Source organism: Leptonotus elevatus, chromosome 20 (assembly GCF_054856555.1).
Source record: "Leptonotus elevatus isolate MCC_2025b chromosome 20, RoL_Lele_1.0, whole genome shotgun sequence".
In the NCBI taxonomy this organism is placed as follows: Eukaryota; Metazoa; Chordata; class Actinopteri; order Syngnathiformes; family Syngnathidae; genus Leptonotus; species Leptonotus elevatus.
In genome coordinates this window covers 1,880,093-1,902,100 of record NC_141258.1, presented here as the reverse complement: position 1 = coordinate 1,902,100, position 22,008 = coordinate 1,880,093, and the positions used below count along the sequence as shown (strand labels likewise).

Here is a 22,008-nt window from a genome sequence, read left to right as displayed (position 1 = left end):
GTTCGGCTTCCACTGGCACGATTTCGCTCCCTGTCTCTTTCTGCTTTTATAGGATTATTAAACATGAGGGAGAGAGAGAGAATCCTTTATACAAAATTATTTTGAACATTGTCCCATAACAGGTTGCATGGCAGCGCTAAAGTAGAAAACGAACTTTGTTCAATAACCGACTGTTCATGCAACATACAATAGAATTGAAGTCAATATATTGTAGTACAATATGGACTAGACTTTATTTCCAGATATAAAACTCTTTGATTTTGATGTGGATGAGACGCAATACATTTCATTCATTGACATCCCAAAGTGCAGGCTGCCCACACAGATGGCACACAAAGAATTTCGTTTCGGTTATTGAAGGTGTCAAATCAAAATCGTGTCCAAGAGCCATAGGGAACTTTTGAAGACGTCATTTGACAGCATGAGCGTCAGTGCCTTCTTTTCCATAAAACCCCACTTTGGGAATGACACCGCTTGACGGACAATCCTCATGCTTTCTTGAGGTTGAGGAACAGCAGCGTCACCTTCAGTTTCTGAATATGCTTCTGTTTCAGTTGATGTGGATGCAACATTTCCCATGAGGTCTGGAGCTTCCAGATGATCACAAAACACAATGGCATTTGTAGCAGTGGGAAGTCGTGTAGAACTGCAACGGGATCATCACGTTGCAGTCTCCTCTTGAGTTGGTCTGGGCTGTGGAAGAAGTCAGAAGTATTTAAGAGTTGAATCCAACGCGACTACCGGTTTACGCAGGCAGCTTTCTTTGTTTACTTCCGTTTACTTGACCAAGCCGATGCCTTGATTGGTCGGCGTGCCGTCACATGACCAGCAGTGACGAATTATACGTCATAGCGCCAGTGAAAATAAGATAATTTTAATGTTAAATTACACACAAAATTTGTGTATATCTATATATATATATATGTGTGTGTGTGTATAGCTCTGATACCACTGAACATTTTGAGTGGTTGAAATAAAAATACAAAAATCATAAATGACTTAGTTATCACACCTCTAAAACATATTTTTTTGTAAAATGTGTGTGTTTCGGGTTACATGTTTTTATGACCACACAAGGGATAGGACAGACAATCTCGAAGATTCACAAACAGAATACAACAACCCTCGTACCTCGTGTCCAGTTTTCCTTTAGTAGTGCAGCAGATCAAAACAAAGCCCCAAATCATCTAATACTATGTTATTTACAAACCTAATGACAATTGTGCTTTGCTCCGAGAACGTAAAAACCAGACCAAAAACAAAATCAGAAGCTAATTAATAATAATAATTAAAATAAAATAAAAATAGAGTGGCTGGTGATTCTTCTCATGTTTTGACTTGATATATTTGAATGTTTTTCTACATGATATCTGAATTGTTAACATGCATAAAAAGGCAAGTAAAGACCAAGACAGTAGATTTGGAAAAAGGCACCTGCTCCCATGATACAGGCATTTTTAACCCTTCACAGAAACATGTGCATTTGTTCAGACGCTTGCATTTCATACTGTGTATCAGTGCTGAGGACGTTGAGATGGAGTCCGGGCTTCGGCCTTCCTGGGTGGCGTTTGCATGTTCTCCCCGTGCCCGCGTGGGTTTTCTCCCGAGTATTCCGCTTTCCTCCCACATCCCAAAAAGACATGCATGGCAGGTTAAATGAACATTCCAAATTGTCCGTAGGTGTGATTGTGAGTGTGGATGGTTGTTTGTCTCTGTGTGCCCTGCGATTGGCTGGCAACCCGTTGAGGGCGTGCCCCGCCGACTGCCCGAAGCAGGCTGGGATAGGCTCCAGCAACCCCCTGTGAGGACAGGCGGTTAAGAAAATGGATGGATGGACTTCCCCGTCTCGGCCAGGCGTCCCTGTTCCTTTGCCCACACAAGTCCACTGGGCAATCACAACACGATACATTCAGCAGGCCGCCGCCGCCGCCGCCACAATTCACACACTTGGGACCATTAAATACAACACAAAGTGTACAGTTAAGTGTCCATGAGAGCAAACATGCAGCGCAGTACATACGAGTGGCATTAAAAGTCACAAAACGTCTACCTCATTCCAATTCATTCATTTTTTTTTGGGAGGGGGGGGGGCGGCGGGGGGGGTGTCAATTGACATGCTGCCATCCTTGTACACATCTGCTTCATTCACATTAGGAAAATCTGCATGAATACATGCAGGTTTAAAGATTAAATAATCATCTAAACTTACTTGGACGTTCCACGCACACCTGCTGTTGCTTTTGAGCACCTGCTGCCTCCTTTTTTTAATTTTATTTTTATACTTCACACCTGGAAAAATCTTTTTATTTTTTTTTACAGCCGTTATGAGGAAGTTCATCTAAAAGAAAACAAAAGAATCAGTAAAAGATTCTCTGCAATTGTTAGGGCCGCCGGGGCCTCCGCAAACTCGGGAAATACTACTACTACTACTACTACTTCTTAAAAATTGCTTACATGTTATTTTATGTTTTAAATAGTGTGTCACGTTATCTCATAAATTAAAGACAGTAGTAAAAACAATGCTATTGGATTTCTTTTTGTTTGCAAGCGCCAGCTCCGCAATCATCTGACAAGCAGAGTGAACAACTCAAATAGCAGATACTTACGGCAAATCGCAAACCGATTGGACAGGTTAGCGCACTACGAGACGAGCGCGTGCCCGATCTTCACCCCGCGGGCGAGTTAGTTCACTTCTTGTGGACGCTTTCTGTAAAAGGCAAAGCTTGCCTGTTGGATATATCGCAAAGTCACGGAGATGTACGGCTACAGTGAATTCCCAAAAAGGTGAAGGCACTTCCTGGTAGCACCTGGAATTGTATTTTCAAAGTAAGCGTGAAGAAGCCCTTATGTGACGTCGGGAGGGGAGCCCGAAGCAACCGGATTTCGGGGGGGGGCCGTTGGGGGGGTCACAGCAGGGTGAAGCCTAAAATGTACTGCAGCAGTTTGTTGCGGTTGGCCTGAGGTAGGAAGGTGGCGCTCAGCTCCAGCGTGGTCACGCGCTCCTCTCGTCGCTCCTTGAGGACCTGAAAGAGAAAACGCACGGCGACAGTCGCATCAAATTCTTAAAAAAAAAAAAAAGTGATCATTCAGTTGATTTTTTTTGGGCTACCCCGAGATCTTTGAATGTCCTCACTGTGTTCTTCACCAGGTAATGAGTTGCACTTTCACCTGAGGATCAAAAATGATTGTTATTGATATTGTTCCGGAGCTGCGAAGTATTTCCATCTCTCACCGTGACCGTCCTCATGCAGATTTTGCATACATTGACATTTGCTGGCAAATTGCATACATTTTTTTTATTTTTTGGAGGGGACCGCTCTCCCGAGCTGTGCGACCGGCCATTTTTGTCTCGCTCCGCCTTATGGTTTGGTCATGTGACCGTCACATGACTAACAAGCGTACTATTAATTTTAAACTCTTATAGTAATATTACAAATAAAAATGGTTTAATATCATAATAGGTCATTATGCGCTGCAGGTTTTTATTTTATTTATGATGACACCGTTTCTATTTTTAGACACCGCGGGATACCTCATTACCATAATACCGCCCAACCCGAAATTTTTTTTGTCTCTTTTTAAAATATAAAGTCGATTTAAAAGTCTCGTAATTGTCTAAAATATGTTAAGGACTAAACTCCCCCCCCCCCCCCCCCCCCCCCCATAATCACCGTAAGCAGCAATTCTCCTCTCGGTGCGCGTGAGCAGGTATCGGAAGAGGCGCTGCGTGTACTCGGGCTCGGCCATGGGCTGACTCAAGCTGTGCACGAAGATGGCGGCGCCGCTGTAGGCCTCCAGGACGGGACTCAGGAGCCGCTGCAGGAACACAAAGAACTCCTGGTGCTCCGCGGACAGGCTCACCTGGCCAGGGAGGGGGAAACATCACACCTTGTTCGTCGCCATCTCGTTTCCATCGTGTCAAATTTACGAGCCCAACAGGGAGAAGTGGGAAAAAAAGAGCAAACGTGAACCTTTAGGTAGCGATCGCGCTGCTCTTCGCCAAAGTCGCTGTCCTCGTCCTCCTCGTCGCTCCTCCAGGAAAGCGGCTCGGGGAACTTTTTGGGCCAGGGTTCTTCTGTGGGACTGGGGCTCAGTTCCTCCTGGTCTTCCTGGCACACAAGAAAGCCATCAGGGTGCAGAACGGCAAGGCCATGGCGAGCGCACTTGTCTCGAAACCGACCTCCGCCACATAGAGGACACCATACTGGATGAGGCGGGTGACAGCGTCGTGGAAAACCTGGTATATGGTCTGGCACGGCTGCGGGGCGGAAACAGGCGGGGATTTGACTGCATGTGAAATCAACAATGGTAAGCGTGAGGCCCGCCGGCGCCGCGCGTAGGACTTACGGAGGCCACGGCCACCTCGTTGACCAGGAAGTGCGAGAGGCCGGCGGCCTTGCGGACGAGTCTCTCCTGACTGAGCGGGAAGCCGGCGGCCGCAGCGCTCGGTCCTTGTTGCGCCGCCGCCGCCGCCGCCGCCGCCTCCGACTCGGCTGCCTGCTCCCGCTGCAGGGACAGGATGCTGCAGGCTGCGCGCAAAGTCGATCACACGCACGTCAGACAAGATGGCTTCGTTAGATTTCAATGAATCATATTAAAATACAGTACTGTTTAAAAAAAAAAAAAGGACTGTTCTCAAAATAAACAATTTCACATTCAATACATAAATTTGTACAATTGAAATTGTTTTGGTGTTGCTTTAATAATAATTATTATTAATATATTATTTAATATTATTATTAATTATAATTCAATGATAAATCTTTTTTTTTTAATGATCATAAATGACCATTCTATTATCAATATAAACACATTTACATTAAATACAGAAAAATGAGAACCACAATTTTAATGTTGGTAAATTTACTTTTTAAATTAGAATTAATAACATGTATAAATGAGCATGAATCAAAATATTACTGAAATTATTTTAGATAAAATATAAACACATTAGTAAATAATTAATTCACCTCAATATTTGGTCATTCTAAAAAAAATAACAGTATTAAAATGTATTAATTTTCATAAAATAGTAAAAACATTAACAATTTTCATTAATTTGACTTGCTTACAAGTAAATTATTTAACAATGATGCAATTAATTAATTAATAGTTAATTATATTAATAGTTACTATTTTATGCAAGATAAAAAAGATGAGTACAATAAACAATTTTAATGTTTTAACAGTTTTTTTTAGATGTTCTAAATAACATCTAAGAATGAGCATTATATTTTTATAAAATAGCAAAATATTGGTAAAATGTTTTTAATCTGCTGAAATAATGCCTGAATAATTGCATTACTGTAAAATGAGCATGACTTATTTTATTGTGAAAATATTGTACATAAAATAAATCTTAAAATGTATTTCTTTAATTGTAATAAATGTGATTCCAATTAATACAACTATGAGGATAAGCAGATTGGAAAATGGATGCATGGATGATCCAATTAAAATGAGTGTTACTTTTTGTTCTATTATGAAATCATTTCATTTCACATGACATGACATCCCAAAAAAGCAAAAGTGTCCACTGGAGCGCCGACGTACCCACGATGGCGTCGGCGATGAAGACATGGAAGAGGCCATTGCTGTAGAAGTTGAGTTCGAAGAGCGCCGGCACGGTGTGGCTGGGCGCGATGGTGAACTCGCCGTTGCGGTTGGCGCCGCCGGTGACGGCGATGCAGTTCTCCAGCAGGTGCAGCGCCCGCATCACCACGTCCTCAGAGTTGCCCGAGAAGCCCAGGTCGAAGTCGCGCGACAGCACCTCCTCCTTCATGTTGAAGAAGTCCTCCACCAGCTTGGACAGCGCCACGCCCTGCGTGGGAAACAAGCTCACGTTTGGTCACTCGCGGACGCCGGCCTGACGCGGGAAAAAAAAGTCGGGTAAGTCGACTTGAAAATGTTTGCCCACCGTCCATGCGTTTCCACATAGACGCGCACACAGTAGACAGGAAGTTATTCAGCTAATTAAGAGGCAGCTCCACCTTTTTACTCATGGTCGTCTGTAAGTGACTTTGAAGACACTATTACACGTGTAATGCAGATATAATGATGTATGTGTGAACTAAATGGCCGTTGGTGTTTGTTTACCTTAATTGGTGATCCACTAGCGCGCTAATCACAAATGCTAACCGTTTAGCGTAGGCTAATTTTCTTGGTGTTTAATAATGCATAAATAATAGTTACATCTACTCAATTTTGCTACATTCAACCTTAGCGGATAAACCAAAAATGAAGAAAAAATAATTATATATATATTTTTTAATTTAATGGGGGGGGGGGGGGTGCGTTAGGGGCGATGATTTGATGGAATGATGGATCATAGGATATTCAATTTTAAAAAGATTTGATAGTGACAGTCCTACTGACACGTGCGCCATACTTCCTGCAGGGGGCACTAATGTGCTAAAATGCTGATAAGGGAAGACACCTGATCTCTGGGTCATTATCGTGCAGTGAGGTATGCGCGACATATGTTTCACCTTGCTTGGCGCAAGGCATCAAAAAGGTAAATTCATAGAACTGCTATGAAAAAATTCCAAACCAATTGGCCGACATACCTGTCTGTGTCGGTAAAGCAGCAAACAGGCCACGATGTGGGTGGACATGATGGCCGACGACTTGTTAGCCGCTGCAGGAGGAAGATAAAAAGGAATGTTGAACAACCGACACAGCGGCGCTTATCTGCTTAACTGCAGACGGGGGAGGCCTTAAGCTGTACAAAACGCTCCCATGGGGCCGGGCAATATGGTTTTAAAATTAGATATCAATACACCTCATACACATTTTAATGCATTCAGTGGAATTTTTAAGTTAAACATTTGCAAGAAAAGATGTGAACATTTTTCAGTAACCTGAATTTCTGTATCAAAATATTCACAAAGGACTTCAGAAAAGAGGAAGCAAGAAAAGTAACGCGTGAGGTTTGCTCCAAGTCATCTTAAGCATCGTCCCTTTGAGGGGATGAAAAGCAGCAGGAGAACACGGGCGCCGCATTCCAGCCCCTCTTGGGCTCCCCCCCTCCCTCCTCCCTCCTCCCTCCTCCTGCGTCCTATTGGCCGAAAACAACATGCCACGCAGCTGGGGGCGTTGTGATTGGCTGCAGGTTAGAGAAAAAAAAAAAAGTGTAGCACAATGCAGCTGAACGAGCCGGGGGGAACCGGTTTTCTGCTGCTGAAAGCCCGTTCGGGTTTTCCAATGACACACCTTGGGACGTGACACGGGGAAGGAATAAGATCCACTAACGAGCAGAGGCAACCTTACTGAAAAGAACGTGCTTGGCCAGGTTGTTAATGAGCTGCCGTCGGCACAAATCCTCGGGAAGCTCTCGGTTCTGCTGACCTTCCTCCTGACGGTCCAACAGCTGAACGTCGGGCCTGAAAGAAATAAAAAAAAAAGTGTCACGGGGAGATTTCTTTTGGTGTGTATCGTTTTGGGCTGCGAGGGTCTTTGAGTTCAAAATACGGCCAGCTGCGGTGGGACTGTGAACTGAAAGGACCCCGAGGTAATGTCAACTCAAAGGACGGCGCCTGCTGTGACAAAGTGGGAAGAGGTTTGGCCGGGGGGGGCCATTTTGGAGGCTCGGGTTGACGGTTTGAGTGGCACACAAGCAGAAGAGCGCCGCACTTACTGCGAGTCGATGATGGCGGGCATCAAGGCGTGCTCGAGGGACAGCGGGGGGGCAATGTGGCGGCTTCTCTGGCTGTCCAGGTACTCCTGCGTTCAACAGGTAAAAGACTGAAAATCAATGAATCATCTCGTCGCCGGCGGGTGGAAACTTTGCAGCTCCAAAATGGCTACTTTTCAATAACTGTAGCTTTCAAGCGGGTATTACGGTAGCACGCGGCGGTCAGACCCAAAAAAAAAAAAAAAGAAGCCTTCTATGCTTCACAAAAGCAAACAACTGTGAGTATGTCATATTTTCAAACTCTTTTTCAAAGGTCTTAGAGCCAGGAGGGACGTAATAAAAAAAACAAAACGATGCTGTTCTACAATTTAAATGAAAAAAACACACAAACTCAATCTTGAGGTGACTTAAAGCCGCGAGGCTCCCGCAGATCGAGGAAGAGGCGCCATTATACGGCACTTTTCAGACAGTTCAAGCGTCCAAGATTTGTACTAGAGATGCAACAATTAATCAACTAATCAAATGAATTGATTATTATTTTTGATAATCAGTGAATCAGATATATATTTTTTTATTCAAAATTGTCCAAATGCTCAGAATTTCGGCTCCTCAACAGTAAATATTCTCCGATTTCTGTCGTCCTCCTTGAAAGCGGACGGATTATCTTTATTTTGAACTAAAATCAAACTATTGCTTTTACTTTGGAAACAAAGACGAACATTTTTCCTCTCGTTACAGACTAAATCCCTAACTGGATCATAAATAATATTATTTTTATGCACCGTTGATTTGAATGAATGCCCTGTGTTGGAAATTAGGGACGGAAATTCAATTAAAAATAATTAAATCGGAAAAATAATCAACAGATTAATAAATTACTGAAATAATCGTTGGTTGCAGCACTATCTTCAAAACACGAAATTGTTTGATAATGCGTAAAAATGACTTGCGATTACGTGGCCAGTATGGATTTGTGAAAACTAAATATGAAAATGGCCATATTTGGACATTGCAGGTTTCCGCCAGTCAGCATTTTACAAAATCAACACCAAAAAAAAAGGCACTTTACTAATAAAGCGAGATGTAATTTTGGCGATCGGCGTCACAGATGCGTTATGAAGACACCTGGTTTGAATGAAAAAATCAAGTCCTTCAAAATAAGAGCCTCCTCACCTTCAAGGAAAACGGCTGGTTGAAGTCAACGCGGACGCAGCCGTAGTTCTTCCTCAGCATCCTGAACACGCCGCACGCTATCCCCCACAAGCTCTCGTTCTTCTTGGGCTTGCCCTGCTCGCACGGAAGAGTTCAGACATGGCTTACGGCGGCCGCCGCGAGCCGCCGGCGACGACGACGACGACGACGACGGGGGCGGCCTCACCAGCTGCTCGCTGTTGTAGTTGCCCTCGATGATGCGGTCGTACGAGATGCCCACCGGCACCACCAGCACGTCGACGATGGCGCCCGCGCGCAGCGCGTCCACCACGATGGACAGCATGCCGGCGCGCGCCGTGGACGCTTTGCCGCTGCGGGAGCGCGTGCCCTCCAGGTAGATCTCCAGGAACTGCTGCTGACGCAACAGCTCTTCGGTGTACTGGGGAGATCGCACGGCACGTGAGTATGTCATCTTTTCAAACTCTTTTTCAAAGGTCTTAGAGCCAGGAGGGACGTAATAAAAAAAAAAAAGTTAGGTCAAAGTTAGCCAAAGGTTGGTCCCGCCAGCCTCAAGTTGGACACCGGCAGTGTTGTGTAACCGTATTCCTTTCACAGCTGTCGAAGGACTTTTTTTTTTTTTAATGTCCTAAAATAGACCCCCAGCTTGGATTCAGCTGCAAAGACGAGAGGCCTCAGCAACATTGACTTTTGTCACGTTGGGACCGCTGCCAGGTACGTTCGTTCATAATGCTGAGTCGGCGCCGCCGCGGTCTATTTTTGTAGCATTAAAGGAGATCCGAGGCACAATTTTCAAGGTTAAACCACACAAGTTGGCCATTGTTATCCACACGCGCGCGCGCGCACACACATCGGTCGTCAGCTGATAGCACTTATCTTATTGGCTCAACGCGCAATTACTTTGGCAGGTCGCGGTACCCGTGCAGCGGGTCACACACAACAACAAGCAATTCTCAACCAAATGCACATTTTTCTTCCTTTCCGCAGAATTCTGCAGGTATCAGAAAATCACATTTCACGCTTTTAAATGCGCAACAGATATATATTGTTTATATATTAGGGCCGTCAGTCGATCACAATTTTTAATTATAATTAATCGCATGATTTTCACAGTTAACTCGCAATTAATCGCACATTTGATCTGTTCTAAATGTACAATAAAATTTTATTTACGTTTTTCCACACACTTGTTAATTTAAATAAGTGGACATATATTGAGCAAAATCCATTTATTGACTTTTAATGCTAAATGACCTGCGGAAACTCTGTAGCAGTAGATTAGGAGATGTATCAATTTAAATGACTTCACGTGCATAGGATTACAAAAGAGTAGAAGGGCAACACCGAAAAACAAATGTACTCTGTTACAAAGAAGTTGTAATCTTCCGGGAATAAAATCTATTTTTAATGTATGTTTTTCAGATAAAAAGTCGCAATATGAAGAAACATTCTAAAGTTGTTAACCATGATAAAGCTGTATTTTGGGGGGTATTTTGGAAATATGTATTTTTGAGGGGAAAAAAATGTTTAAGAGAGATTAAGAATCATGACTTTTTTTTTTTGTTTTTAAGTTGTTTCCTCTAAACTCTCAAAATACGATTTTCACGTCAACTACAGTAAATCCCAAATCTGCTTGCGTTTCTTCAAATGTAACGGTTGAGATATCCAAATGTGGCTGAGACTTTAATTACGTGGAATAATAGCACGAATGTAACAAAACTAAGCCTCACAGCGTATAAGAGCGATCTGTACAAAATGTCTTTCTTGCCGTCCCGGGACTCCTCCATTTTGCGCCGTATGAAGAATCCTCCCAGCTTGCGGATGAGGGTGCTGAAAGCACAAAAAAAAAAATGTTAGCTGGCGAACCATCGGCGTTTTCCCCCTTCAGCAGACACGACGCCGCCCGCGCTCACCTGAGAATGGGGATGCTGAGGTTGTTGCCGGCGGCGATGTGCGGCGCTTTGATGTTGTGACAGAAGAGGATCAGCGTGATGAGGAGATAGTCGATGTGGGACTTGTGGACGGGCAGGAAGACCATCGGGGCGTCGTGCTGCACGGGGGGGTTCGACGACAACATCAACAATTTGGACTGGATTTCAATCGTGAAATGCAACGCAGATTGAAAAAAGTTTGGAAAAGTTCTCCTGACCTCTGCTGCTGCTTTTTTCACCATTTCCAGCTGGCCCTTATGGATCTGAATGCTCCAGAAGAAACCGTTAAAGAGCCGCAGCAGAACCCAGCCCGTCAGCCTGGTTCGGACAAAGAGGACAAATTTAGGCCGAATCGCAGAAACTTGTGCAAACTAATGACGACACGCAGCGAGCTTGCTGGGCCAAAACTTTCCCCCCCTCCTTTGCAGAAGCAGTTGAGTTTGTCGGATCTGTCATCGTGCTCTAAAAGTCGGCTGTCCACGTCTCCTTAAAAAGGGACATTCCGTAATCCCTAGCGCCATCTCGTGGTGAACTAATAATTCATTTATTTTAAAAAAGGTCAATAATACGCAAAAAAATATGTTGCATCGCGTAACTCGAGGACCTCGGACACGAAAAATCCTCGAGGTTTTTTATTTATTTAAGGCTTTAGCGTAGCGGGCGCACGGGTTACTTTTAATTGAACCCACTTACGTCGTCGCCAACGCAAGGGAAGGAAGAAGAAGAAGCAACTGTTACTTATTTGATTCAAGCGGCCGGAACGAAGGACTCAAAGACAAATCGATGGGGCGAGCGGAATGCGGAAATGGCGGCGACGACGGCGGTGAACCTGCAGAAGGATCATTGCCAGAGAGAACGAGCGCCTCGCGGCCGCCTCGCGGATGCCGGCGGCTCGGCTCGGCTCGAGAGGCAAAAATAGATTTTATCCGAGCACTCGAGTCGTTTTCAGCCGTGTATTCGAATACTGAAACACTCGATAGCTGCGGCCCTAATTCCTGCGACAGATGCCCGAAAGACACCTTTGCGAATGTCGTTAGCCCGGTTGGAGCTTGCATCGAGTGTTGGACCCAAAGGATCAAACGCCGATTTTCTTCCGCAGCCTGCAGGCGGCCATTACTAACTCCCGTGATCCAGGCCTGTCGCTTGTCACTTTCTGCTATTTTTTTATTTTTTTACTTGCTCCTCCCGCTAGCTGCCCTTGTTAGCTGCTCCGGCTAATTCCGGCTCGCTCGGTCTTTCAGCGTCGCTCGTCGGGCTTGAAAACGGGCTGCCAAGTCGCCATCGCTCGCCGAGACGCTCGTTTGCAAAAGGCAAAATACGAATTGGTAGGTAGGCTTGCGCAATGTGGTCTCTCTGAGCCACCGTAGTGTGCGTGCTTCTAACGCTATTCTTTGACCACTAGATGGCGCCGGGCACTACACACTGGGCCTTTAACGGAATCGCGCGCGAGTGCAAAATCTTGCAGCCATTTACAATGAACATGGTCGGGTCGCAACATCGCTACCGAGGAGGCGTTTCGGCGTACCTGATGAAGGCGGGCGAAATGCTGGCCACCATCTGCTGCAGGAAGCGTCGCGCTTTCTGCTTGACTTCCCCGACGGACTTCCTGCGCTCGCCAACAGCCTCGTCCAAATCGGATGCCACGCTCAAGATGGCGCTCTCCACGCTGCAGCAGAAGCGCGCGCGTGCATGACCGAACCATCAGCTGACTAAATTGCCAACTGCCTCTTTAGCTTCACGAAAGCCGGGCTCGCTAAACTGCAACTTGTTCTTGGCGGCGGAGGTGGACTACCTGTTGCTGTTGAGCACGTTTTCCACCACGTTCCGAGGAAACATGTCCTTGTGAACGTCCCGCTCCATGACGAAGAGCACGTAGCTCAGTTGCCGCGCCAACCAGCCGCGCTGCCTGCACAAAGGAACGACAACAACAACAACAACGCACGTTCAAAATTGATCTTTAAATTCAGCGGAATTACTGTTAACGCCGCTTTACGCTTGCGGTGCATGTTGAAAATGTCCACCTAATAAAGCTTTCATGATGGAAGGAGCACGTCACTTGGCTTTATATTATTTTCTGTGGACAAATTAATGAAATGTATAAAATTAAATCAATAAAATGAGAAAAAAAAAACACAACCACTGTACAAGCGTAGGATATATTTGGAGTCTCGAGGTATTAACATCTTGACGAAGGTCGGACGTACATGCGACTCCATCAACGTTTCAATTATTCAGCGGCCTCCTCCAATGTTGCGCACAATTCAATTCCACGACGACTGCTCAGCAGAAGCCTCCTAAGGCTGCTTCAAAAATCGACAAAAATCCGATCAAAGTGCCTTCCGAACGCAATTTCTGGAATGTCCTTACATCAACGGATGTTCCACTGACAACAGTGAACACGTTGCGCAATTACAAAACAAGCGCAAATACTTCCTCTGCAACGAGCTACAGTTTCCGCCTCTAAACAGGTAATGTTGCAGAAAAACATCAGAGGCTTTCTTAAATATATTTATGTACTATTTCTTAAGGGCAACTGTTGAATGCTAACATGCTAACAGAAGGTACGCTAACATAATGACGGGGGGGGGGGGCAGCAAAACGTTCAATACGATTATGAAAATGACTTGCTGTGTACAATAAAACCATGAAAATGATTTAAACACACACTGTCGTTAGCAGATCAGCGTGCACACTAAAATATTTTTTTATGAAAAACGAAAGAGATTAAATGAAGGTATTGCACTGTGTGCAAGTGTTTGTTTTGCCCACTTATAAATTATATACGGAGTTCTATTATTCTGCTACATTTCCATGATGAGCGAGTGATTGCTTCCAATGACGCGGCCCCGCAACGTGTTACCTGGTGTGGGTCTCGTTTATGTAGATGACGTTCCGCAGGCCCAGCGATGGAATGCTGGGGTTGAACAGCTTCTCCTGTGGCGAGAATGCAAATCAATTAAACACAACGGAAAACGTGTGTCTGCGCACGAGCCCTTCCGTCCCACACTGTGATGTAACAGTGGGGGGCTAATGAAGGAAACGCCCCTCTCAGTGCGTTGCAGTTTGACGCGACTGCAAACATTCATAATAAACATGGTCTCAAATGTCCTCTCCTCCTGTACGTCCATTACGCTAATGCTTAAAAATTCAGTGGCGGCGCCGTGTGTAAGGTTACCCAGCTCTGCGGCGTGCAAGAATGGCAGCAGCGGCCGACGAAGGGCCGCTTCCTGTTCAGGAGCCCCTCCTTCCAGGTGGTGGCCACGCAGCGCAGGACTGACGGGCTGGTACTGCGGTCCTTCGACGGCACAAAACACACAAAAAGAGGTGAAAATGAAACAAGAGAACGCACTTTGTGTAGAAATATATTGATGTACTATTTCTTAAGGGCAACTGTTGAATGCTAACATGCAAACAGCAGGTACGCTAACATACGGCAAAGGGCGATCTGGTGTCGTGAAATGAGCTGAACCGTTTGAAAGTGACAGGATGAGGTAAAGACAGTAAAATTCCTGTTGCTGTTGAGCACGTATTCCACCACGTTCCGAGGAAACATGTCCTTGTGAACGTCCCGCTCCATGACGAAGAGCATTTGTTGGGGTCTGGATGTTTCTTGGGCTGGGGAGGAGTTCTGGTGGGGGGTGTCTGGTCGGTGCTGGATTTCACCTTCCTTGGTTTTCTTCGGTCCCCTCGGGTCTCCTGGTGTTCGGTTTAGGTGAACGGTATGAGATTTTTTTTCTAATAGGTTTTCTGGTGAGCTAACAAATACACGCACGCACGCACGCACGCACGCACATACACATACACATACTCACCCACACACACAAAAAAAAAAAAAAATATATATATATATATATATGTATTAAAAAAAAAAATTTTTAAAAAAAAAAGAGCAATGATGATGACATTTCCGAATGAACAATACTGAGCTCTTTAGAAGAAGAAGAAAAAAAAAAAAATCCTGCATTCTTTGTTTTGGAGATTTTCTTAGAGGAAAATGTCGACTAGAAGAAAATAAATAAATATGAGCTAAAAATGAAGTTGAAACGATGATACGTTGGCGCCTGAGTCTTACGGAGTCGTCATTGGGCCGCTTCCACTGGTTGCACCACTGCTCGCCGTTGTTGACCTGCAGCAGCAAGCCGTCCGACAACTCCATGGCCTCTCTTGAGGGACTTTTCTTCTCCTCCCGTCCGCACCCAACACCTTCTAACTGCACGCCTGGTTGGAACAACAAAAACCACAGCAATTGCTTTTATTTGACATACAAGCGAGTGCAAACATTTATTTGTGTGGTTGGCCCTTTTATTCCCCCCGTGTTGTTTGGCCCAACTTAAGCGTACACTCGGGTATAGGTTAGCGAGTCACTTTCATGAATGAACGCTGCGACGCTGCCCTCCGTCTAGTGTTCGTGTTGTGTTTCAGCGCCAGCGCTCAGCGTGCACACTGATGAGGAGGCCGAGTGGGCTTTTTTTTTTTTTTGTACGGGGTCAATGGCCGAGAGTACTCTCCGCGATGGGGTGACTTTGTTGGGAGCCAAACAAAAGCAGCTGAGGAATGAGAAGCCGGGGCCATTGAGCAACACCACAGTGCAAGTTTGTTGCCATGATGCTGTAGAAGAAAAACAAATTGGAAGTTTTGGGGGGGGGATTCAGCTCAAATTGGTACTTTTAAGATTTGAAATAATCCTTGTTAAACAATTTTAATCTGTGCTCCATTTTCAAGATGTTTGGTAGTCAGTAATCTGAGGCGTTTGCAATTAAGAGCTATAAAAAATAAGATTGAAATTGAAACTTGAAAGGGGACATACAGTGGGTGGTGCCTTAAATCATCCATCACCATTGAAATGGATGCAAAGGCCATGAATTTGTTCCAGCCTAAAAACAACAGAAATGTTTGTAATGGTTTTTATAAGGAAAAACAGCAATCCATAATATTGTGTTAAAAATAACCAAATTTTGCCAAACTTTTTCAATTAAATCGACTGTGTTTACTGAGCTCCTCAGTTAGCAACAGTAGGAAATCTTCATAGAGGATAGAGAATACATGCCTGTGAGTATTGCTGCATTCTCTATCTTGATGTGTTTGCTCGACTGTTGGTGTTGAAATATATGTTGCTTGAAGGGTTGCTTCAGAATGTACCTAGATAGATGTTCCAAATACACGTTATTGTCTTTGTTGAATTTGACAGTAAATTTGAGTGGCATTAAACAACTTGAAGCGTCCTTATTGGACAAAGCATCTTGGGGACTTGCTCGTCTTCCACATAAAATCACACGCTCGCCATTGGCCCAGCATAATATGAGGCGGGATGATGCATGATGGCTGGGCCAAGCCATGAGACAGATCCAACCTCTGAAACGTGTCAATTCTTAATCATAGCATGACAAAAATAGCTTGTAAAATTCGTGTCGAATTCTTGATTCTCTTCTGGGTATTTTTGATAAAAGCGTACCACAAACATGTTCTGGAGACACCTTAAAAAAGACTTGACGAATTACAATCTTGTTTTGGCTCGTATACAAGGATGCTCGGGAGGGAAACAAAAGACCGGTGAAGATCCCCCCTTCACGTGTTCGTCATAAATAAGCAGGTCAAACTGTCGAGTGACAGATGGACGCGCAAATAACTCGCCGCGCAGACAACAATGGCGAGCTGGACGTCTGGCCTCACGCTGCATCACCAAGATAAGCGGAACCGGGATTAGCCACATGCTAACCCAGGAGCACCTTAAACCGGCTGCGTTGGGAACAAACCGAACAAGCAGAGCGAGGTCATTTGAGCCTTTACGCTTCAATGTCAACATCTAGGCAACGCGACTTATGGCGACGAATTATGAAAGTCGCAACAATTGCGGCCGCTAACGTCACAAACTGATGGAAGAAGCTACCGGCAGCTTGTTTCCATGACAATGACAGCACGAGACGACAGACGGTTTGCTAGCAAGAAAGCGATTGGGGGCTCACTTACCTTCAATGCCGCATTACGTCGACTCATGTCTCGAACAATATGTGTTAAAAAGCAAACAACTCGTCGACGGAATCGCCTACTCCGCAGAGGTTGGCCGCCGTCGGTGGGTGGTGGTGTGGTGGTACCGGTGACCACGCTCAACCGTTCGGACGTCGGCCGCCCCAGCACACACAATGCGGCGATAAAAGGCGATCGTCCATTGGAGCAAAGGCTTTCATGCTGCTCATTAATATTGATAACATTGACTTAGCTCTGATTGGCTGAGACCAACTCCAAAACCCAATCGCAGGGAAGCACCTTATGAATATTCATGACGTATAGACCAAACCGCGTTCATTCATGCTTCACTTGCCATCTTATTCGCACATTTACTGCTAACTCGCAATTTGCTGTGAAAACACACTACTGCCACTATCAGGTCAAATCAGCAAATACACGTTTTACAATTTGTCATCTTCCGTTCTCTAGGGGCGAAAACAAGAATTGCGTTCACACGCGGAGCGTACCACTCTGCCATCTATACAGGTGGTGTTGAATAAAATGCTACGACTTTAATAGGTTGAAATCGTGGACAAGGTTCACACTAGTTTGTTTGTTAACGATGAAAATTAGATTGTTGCAGCTTGTCGGGTTTATTTCACGGTTTATAGCCACGGATGCGCATTATTTACCCTCGACGAGAGTTGAAATGGTTGCGACCGCACCGTCCGGTTTCCCATGTCTTCATCAAGCTAACCGTAAGCATGAGGTAAGTTTGCCGTTCCACGTCCAAATGTGGCTCATTTTCGTTTACTAGCGGTTCTCATCACTTCTGAGTGACCCAATTCAAACACGAGTAAAAACAATTCTCTACTGTTATTGTGAATTGCAGCGTCGTGTATGAAAAATGCTCATTTTTGCCCGTTAGTTGTCTTAACCTCACAAACATGCCTGACGTCACAACACAAAGCTGAACAAGTCGAAACGTTGCTGACATTAGACGTCTGCAGTTTCCAGGCAACTTTTCAACTTTGATTTGCTGTCTCATACCTTCGGGGACTAAAGGTATTTCAACTAGAAGTCTGATCGAGTTCTAAATTGCTTGACAAGTAATGCAATGAACTTGCTATCCCAATTCAACAACTATCGTTAAAACTTTCGTTTCTTTCTATTGTAACTAAAAGAGACCTCATCAAAGACACTCCTGGAAGTCACTATCAAAACAAGCTAGATGCTACTGGGTGTCATAAAGATACATTTGTGATGAAAACTGTCCCATTAGAATTTTGGAAATTATCCAACTTGTGTGTTAACCTGCCAGTCACTTTAATTGCATTGAATTACACACCTAAGCAAACTTGTTTCCCCAGCATGCTCAGGCTTCAGAAGCGCTTGGCGTCCAGCGTCATGCGCTGTGGCAAGAAGAAGGTTTGGTTGGACCCCAACGAAACCAACGAGATTGCCAACGCCAACTCGCGTGAGTGGCTTCGCCGGCTGCGGGTTTGTAACCTCCTCGCGCCGGCCGGCTCAACCGTTCCAATGCGACTCTGCTCGACAGGTCAGCAGATCCGCAAGCTGGTGAAGGATGGCCTGATCATAAGGAAGCCCGTGACGGTGCATTCCCGCGCCCGCTGCCGCAAGAACACGCTGGCGCGCCGCAAAGGACGTCACATGGGCTACGGTGGGCCAATTTTGCCTCCCGTTTTCATCGTAATTTGGAGTGGGATCATGTTCGAATGGAGTGGATGCCGTATGGATTCCAAAACGAGGGTTCGCATGGGGAAGCGATCAAGCCTGGGCTTGAACAATGTTATTGCCATTTGCTTTTCCTATAAATAAAGGGGAAAATAGTTTTGAGGGGGGGTGGGGGGGTGTTATTTTAATGCTATTGCTCAGCTCGAGTTCCAAAATTAAACGCTCTCTCCAAATGTTTCTCCTCCTGCAAGTGACATTTTAACAGGAACAAAACTGTTAACTTGCTTTGATGTGCATGCAGGTAAGAGGAAGGGTACCGCCAACGCCCGTATGCCCGTGAAGCTATTGTGGATGCGCCGCATGCGCATCCTGCGTCGTCTCCTCCGCCGCTACAGGGAGTCCAAAAAGATTGACAGGCACATGTAAGCGGGAAGCGACTCCTTTTTCTTTGTGCGTGTGTGTCTATTTCAAATTAATTTAGTTTTACTGAGCGTCGTCTTTCCCTGTCCAGGTACCACAGTCTGTACCTAAAGGCCAAGGGTAACGTGTTCAAAAACAAGCGCATCCTGATGGAGCACATCCACAAACTGAAGGCAGACAAGGCTCGCAAGAAGCTCCTGGCGTAAGTTATTTTTAATTTGATGAAGAAATATTTTTGTGCCATTCGACTCCCCCTTCGTTCTTACTCCCATTCCTGCCTTTCAATTTGTAATTTTCATTTTTGTCCACTGGATGGCGCTGTTACCACCTTTTAAAGCATGCGACAACACTTCCCAATTGTATATAATACAATGAATGCAGCATTTTCATACAAAATAACTGTCGTTACATGAAACAATTCTAGTTCCCCCCCACTTAAACTGTTAAAAGCAGCACAATTGTGCCGCTAGAATGATTAGAAATGTCGATCGGGATAATAATTGCCATTGGTGTCCTCCGCTCCAGCGACCAGGCCGAGGCTCGCCGCACAAAGACCAAGGAGGCTCGCAAGCGCAGGGAGGAGCGCCTCCAGGCCAGGAAGGAGGAGTTCATCAAGGGCTTGGCCAAGGAGGAAGAAGCCGCCAAGTAGCGACCACATCACACTCGCTTTTTTGTTAATAAATTTGGTTCATGCTGGTCAGTGTCTCTGCTTTTGACTTCTAAATGGAAGGGATTGATTCCAAAGGTCTCATGAGCGTTTTGTGCTACACGCCACAAGGTGGCAGCAGAGAGCAGAGCTTTCTTTTCTTTTTTTTCTCACTGTGGCACTTCTTCATTACCGGGAGGCGCTGCGGTTTCCTGGAGCGTGAGCCTTAATGGGATTAGACGAGGGGAAGGAATATGAGCCGCTCTTCATTATTACGCTCAGCCTTCAACGCGCACAGTCACATTTTCCACATGCAACAACAGTACGTCGCAAACACAATTATTACACGTCACTTGGACGTCGGTTGCTATTTTTACATCCACTCAAGAGGACAGTGCAACGTAAAGTTTTCTATTGCTGCACCTAGAGTGGGTAATTGGTTTCCGCATGCCACTTTTCTGTACATCCACCTCGGTTTGAATAAAAAACAAAACGTGTGATTCAGCCATTTGTTTCCCAGAATGGAGAGTGTTAATCAAAAGCATTTTAGAAGTTGCCCTCTGCAAGCTTTTAGAAACAAAAAAAAACCTGTTCTGTTCTGCAACATCGGCACAAAACATCCTGTTAAAAGTCACGCATTCATAATAAAAGCACATCGTGTAAAAAATACATTTTAACAGCACTTTCTTGTGTCGCCTTACTTAACAGTCACATTCAATCACAAAACCATTATTATACTGGTATACTTTTATTTTGAAGGTCTGATTTTTGACAGGACGTTGCGCCCATTTTGCCGAGCAGACTCGGAGGCTTGTTTTCGCCTTAATTGCAGCCATTTGCTAAAGAAGCCAAGAAAGATGATAGAATTCAAGTACAAACTCACAGCAAAGTACACAAACGGCTCCTCTCTAGAATTTTCATTAAATGTAAAAGTGATGTTAAATATTCATTCATCCACTTCATATTTAACACCGTTTTTTTATTTGGGGGATATATCAATGTATAAGTTATTCTCTATAGAATGTATTTTTTGGTTTATCTTATTGACATTATTTCCAATGAGAAGTATTGCTTTTCATTTTGTACAACTTGGTTTTAGTCAGACTTTCTGGAACGGACTCGTCACTACATTGTGAACTAATCAAATAATAAACGGTGAAGAAAACCAACCGTGTCCATTATAAAAGACTTTGAACCATTTGAACTTTGTCACTTAATAAAACTAAAAGCAACAGCAACAAAAAATCGAACTCTTCCTCACTTTCAAAGCTTACAGCAACTATTTACTTTTTTGGGGGTCAGGATGAATTAAAAAGGCATTCGATGAATTCATTTTCTATAAGTAAAATAGTTTTCCAATCTAAACAAAATGCAGGTGTGCCAAACACGGCTTTCTTCAACATCTGGCCAATAAATAATATGACATAAACAGACATAGTTAGAGGCGGAGCTTTAAGGCGCTAACAATGGCGGGGAAGCAGAAAAACAGCTGGAGGCAGCAAACAAAAACGCTTCATTCAATAATAAATGAGTCCGCAAATGCTGAAGCATTCAAATACTAAACAAGTTAAGCCGCGGCGTGATTCCTTTCCTCACTTTTTGCAAGTAAGCTGGAGAAGTTTCATTAACAGCAGGGCGACAAATGTGATCTCAATTCCATGTTTTTTTTCTAATTTCTAATTCAGTATAGTTTTAATGTTTAAATATTCCATATATTATATCTATCAATATATACTTCAGTATTTATTCAATTATTTCAGTATTATTACCAGTATATCATATTTATTCAAATTCTATTTTAAATTGTTCCCTTTGTTTATGTCAATATTTACTCTAATAACCATTTAAATTGTTGTAATATTTATTTGATTCCGTTTTTTTTTTGGGGGGGGGGGGGGGATTTCAAATGTATTCAGTGATTGAAATATCTAAACATTTCAATATTACTGATTTAATTATCTCAATGTTTGGTTTAATAAATCTGCTGTACCACAATTATCCAAAGGCAACCTCAGATTTTTCAACTGTTAATTTCCATGAGGCGCTGTGAACTGAAGTGTCGGCGTGTGGATAGATTTATATATATATATTTAAAAATAAGAGCTTAGGCGGAGCAGCTGAAAAATTCATATCGTCGCGTCGGCAAATGCGTCGTGACACGAGCCACGGAGAGCAAAAAAGAAAAAGAAAAAGAAGCATATTAAATATCTTTCTCAGTGACTTGATGGATTTTCAAGTGCACTTTTAAGATTTTTCACTGTATGCATGGAAAGTATTCAAAAAGTCAGCAGGAAGCAAACAGTTGAGAAGTTGTTTGACCTCAAAACACACAAATTACACAATACACAAGTTCTGAAAATAGCAAAACCAAACCGTGATGTAACCATTCGTTGCACTTATGCTGAAATGTCTCAAAAAGAAAATATGTTGTATACTTACTTATCTTATATCCGTCTGGTTCATTCGTGTCAAAACATGACCAAGATGTATACCAATGTCTTACCGCAAATAAATCGTAACCTACTCGTGCGAAGAGTGTCGGCTACGCTAATAATCTCATCCTTGTC

General features: G+C 44.1%; 3 protein-coding genes and 1 long non-coding RNA gene across 7 annotated transcripts in view; 2 read left to right on the top strand and 2 right to left on the bottom strand.

The window, feature by feature from the left end:
• LOC147156329 (voltage-gated delayed rectifier potassium channel KCNH4-like) overlaps positions 1-662 on the bottom strand; it is a 32,004-nt gene extending 31,342 nt beyond the window's left edge. The window contains exon 1 of the mRNA XM_086063702.1: positions 525-662. The gene's annotated coding sequence lies outside the window, so the exon portion shown is untranslated. The remainder of the gene's footprint in view (positions 1-524) is intronic.
• On the bottom strand, positions 209-16,911 carry gpam (glycerol-3-phosphate acyltransferase, mitochondrial). 2 transcript variants are annotated; one of them, XM_086063704.1, is made up of 21 exons: positions 15,782-15,878; positions 14,807-14,952; positions 13,910-14,029; positions 13,595-13,668; positions 12,527-12,640; positions 12,260-12,400; positions 10,953-11,052; positions 10,717-10,853; positions 10,534-10,633; positions 9,012-9,224; positions 8,807-8,920; positions 7,637-7,722; positions 7,270-7,382; positions 6,567-6,637; positions 5,554-5,821; positions 4,348-4,529; positions 4,181-4,258; positions 3,972-4,109; positions 3,672-3,861; positions 3,110-3,168; positions 209-3,023 (listed from the first exon to the last, which is right to left on the bottom strand). In XM_086063704.1, exons 2-21 carry the CDS (start codon positions 14,888-14,890, stop codon positions 2,907-2,909), a joined length of 2,499 nt encoding a protein of 832 aa, XP_085919830.1. In that variant the 5' UTR covers positions 14,891-14,952; positions 15,782-15,878; the 3' UTR covers positions 209-2,906. The 2 variants fall into 2 exon arrangements, with proteins under 2 accessions (XP_085919830.1, XP_085919831.1); XM_086063705.1 differs by lacking the exon at positions 15,782-15,878 and adding an exon at positions 16,702-16,911 and having other exon boundaries at positions 1,133-3,023.
• On the top strand, positions 7,161-14,588 carry LOC147156328 (uncharacterized). Of its 2 annotated transcripts, none has more exons than XR_015091532.1 (2): positions 7,161-7,735; positions 8,814-14,588. It is a non-coding gene; the product is annotated as an uncharacterized LOC147156328 (long non-coding RNA). The 2 variants fall into 2 exon arrangements; XR_015091531.1 differs by having other exon boundaries at positions 8,742-14,588.
• A 406-nt stretch (positions 16,912-17,317) lies between the features above and the next one.
• Positions 17,318-19,491, top strand: LOC147156326 (large ribosomal subunit protein eL19-like). 2 transcript variants are annotated; one of them, XM_086063711.1, is made up of 6 exons: positions 17,318-17,449; positions 18,051-18,157; positions 18,239-18,361; positions 18,677-18,797; positions 18,887-18,997; positions 19,321-19,491. In XM_086063711.1, exons 1-6 carry the CDS (start codon positions 17,358-17,360, stop codon positions 19,442-19,444), a joined length of 678 nt encoding a protein of 225 aa, XP_085919837.1. In that variant the 5' UTR covers positions 17,318-17,357; the 3' UTR covers positions 19,445-19,491. The 2 variants fall into 2 exon arrangements, with proteins under 2 accessions (XP_085919837.1, XP_085919838.1); XM_086063712.1 differs by lacking the exon at positions 17,318-17,449 and adding an exon at positions 17,458-17,745.
• Positions 19,492-22,008: the final 2,517 nt, after the last annotated feature.

Coding starts and splice junctions, on each gene's coding strand:
- gpam (XM_086063705.1), bottom strand. CDS start 14,890: ATGGAGTTGTCGGACGGCTTGCTGCTGCAGGTCAACAACGGCGAGCAG. Junction 7,723..8,806: donor ACCAGCCGTTTTCCTTGAAG/GTGAGGAGGCTC, acceptor TGTTGAACGCAG/GAGTACCTGGACAGCCAGAG. Junction 3,024..3,109: donor GGACATTCAAAGATCTCGGG/GTAGCCCAAAAA, acceptor TTTCTCTTTCAG/GTCCTCAAGGAGCGACGAGA.
- LOC147156326 (XM_086063711.1), top strand. CDS start 17,358: ATGCGCATTATTTACCCTCGACGAGAGTTGAAATGGTTGCGACCGCAC. Junction 18,362..18,676: donor AGGACGTCACATGGGCTACG/GTGGGCCAATTT, acceptor ATGTGCATGCAG/GTAAGAGGAAGGGTACCGCC. Junction 18,798..18,886: donor AAAAAGATTGACAGGCACAT/GTAAGCGGGAAG, acceptor TTCCCTGTCCAG/GTACCACAGTCTGTACCTAA.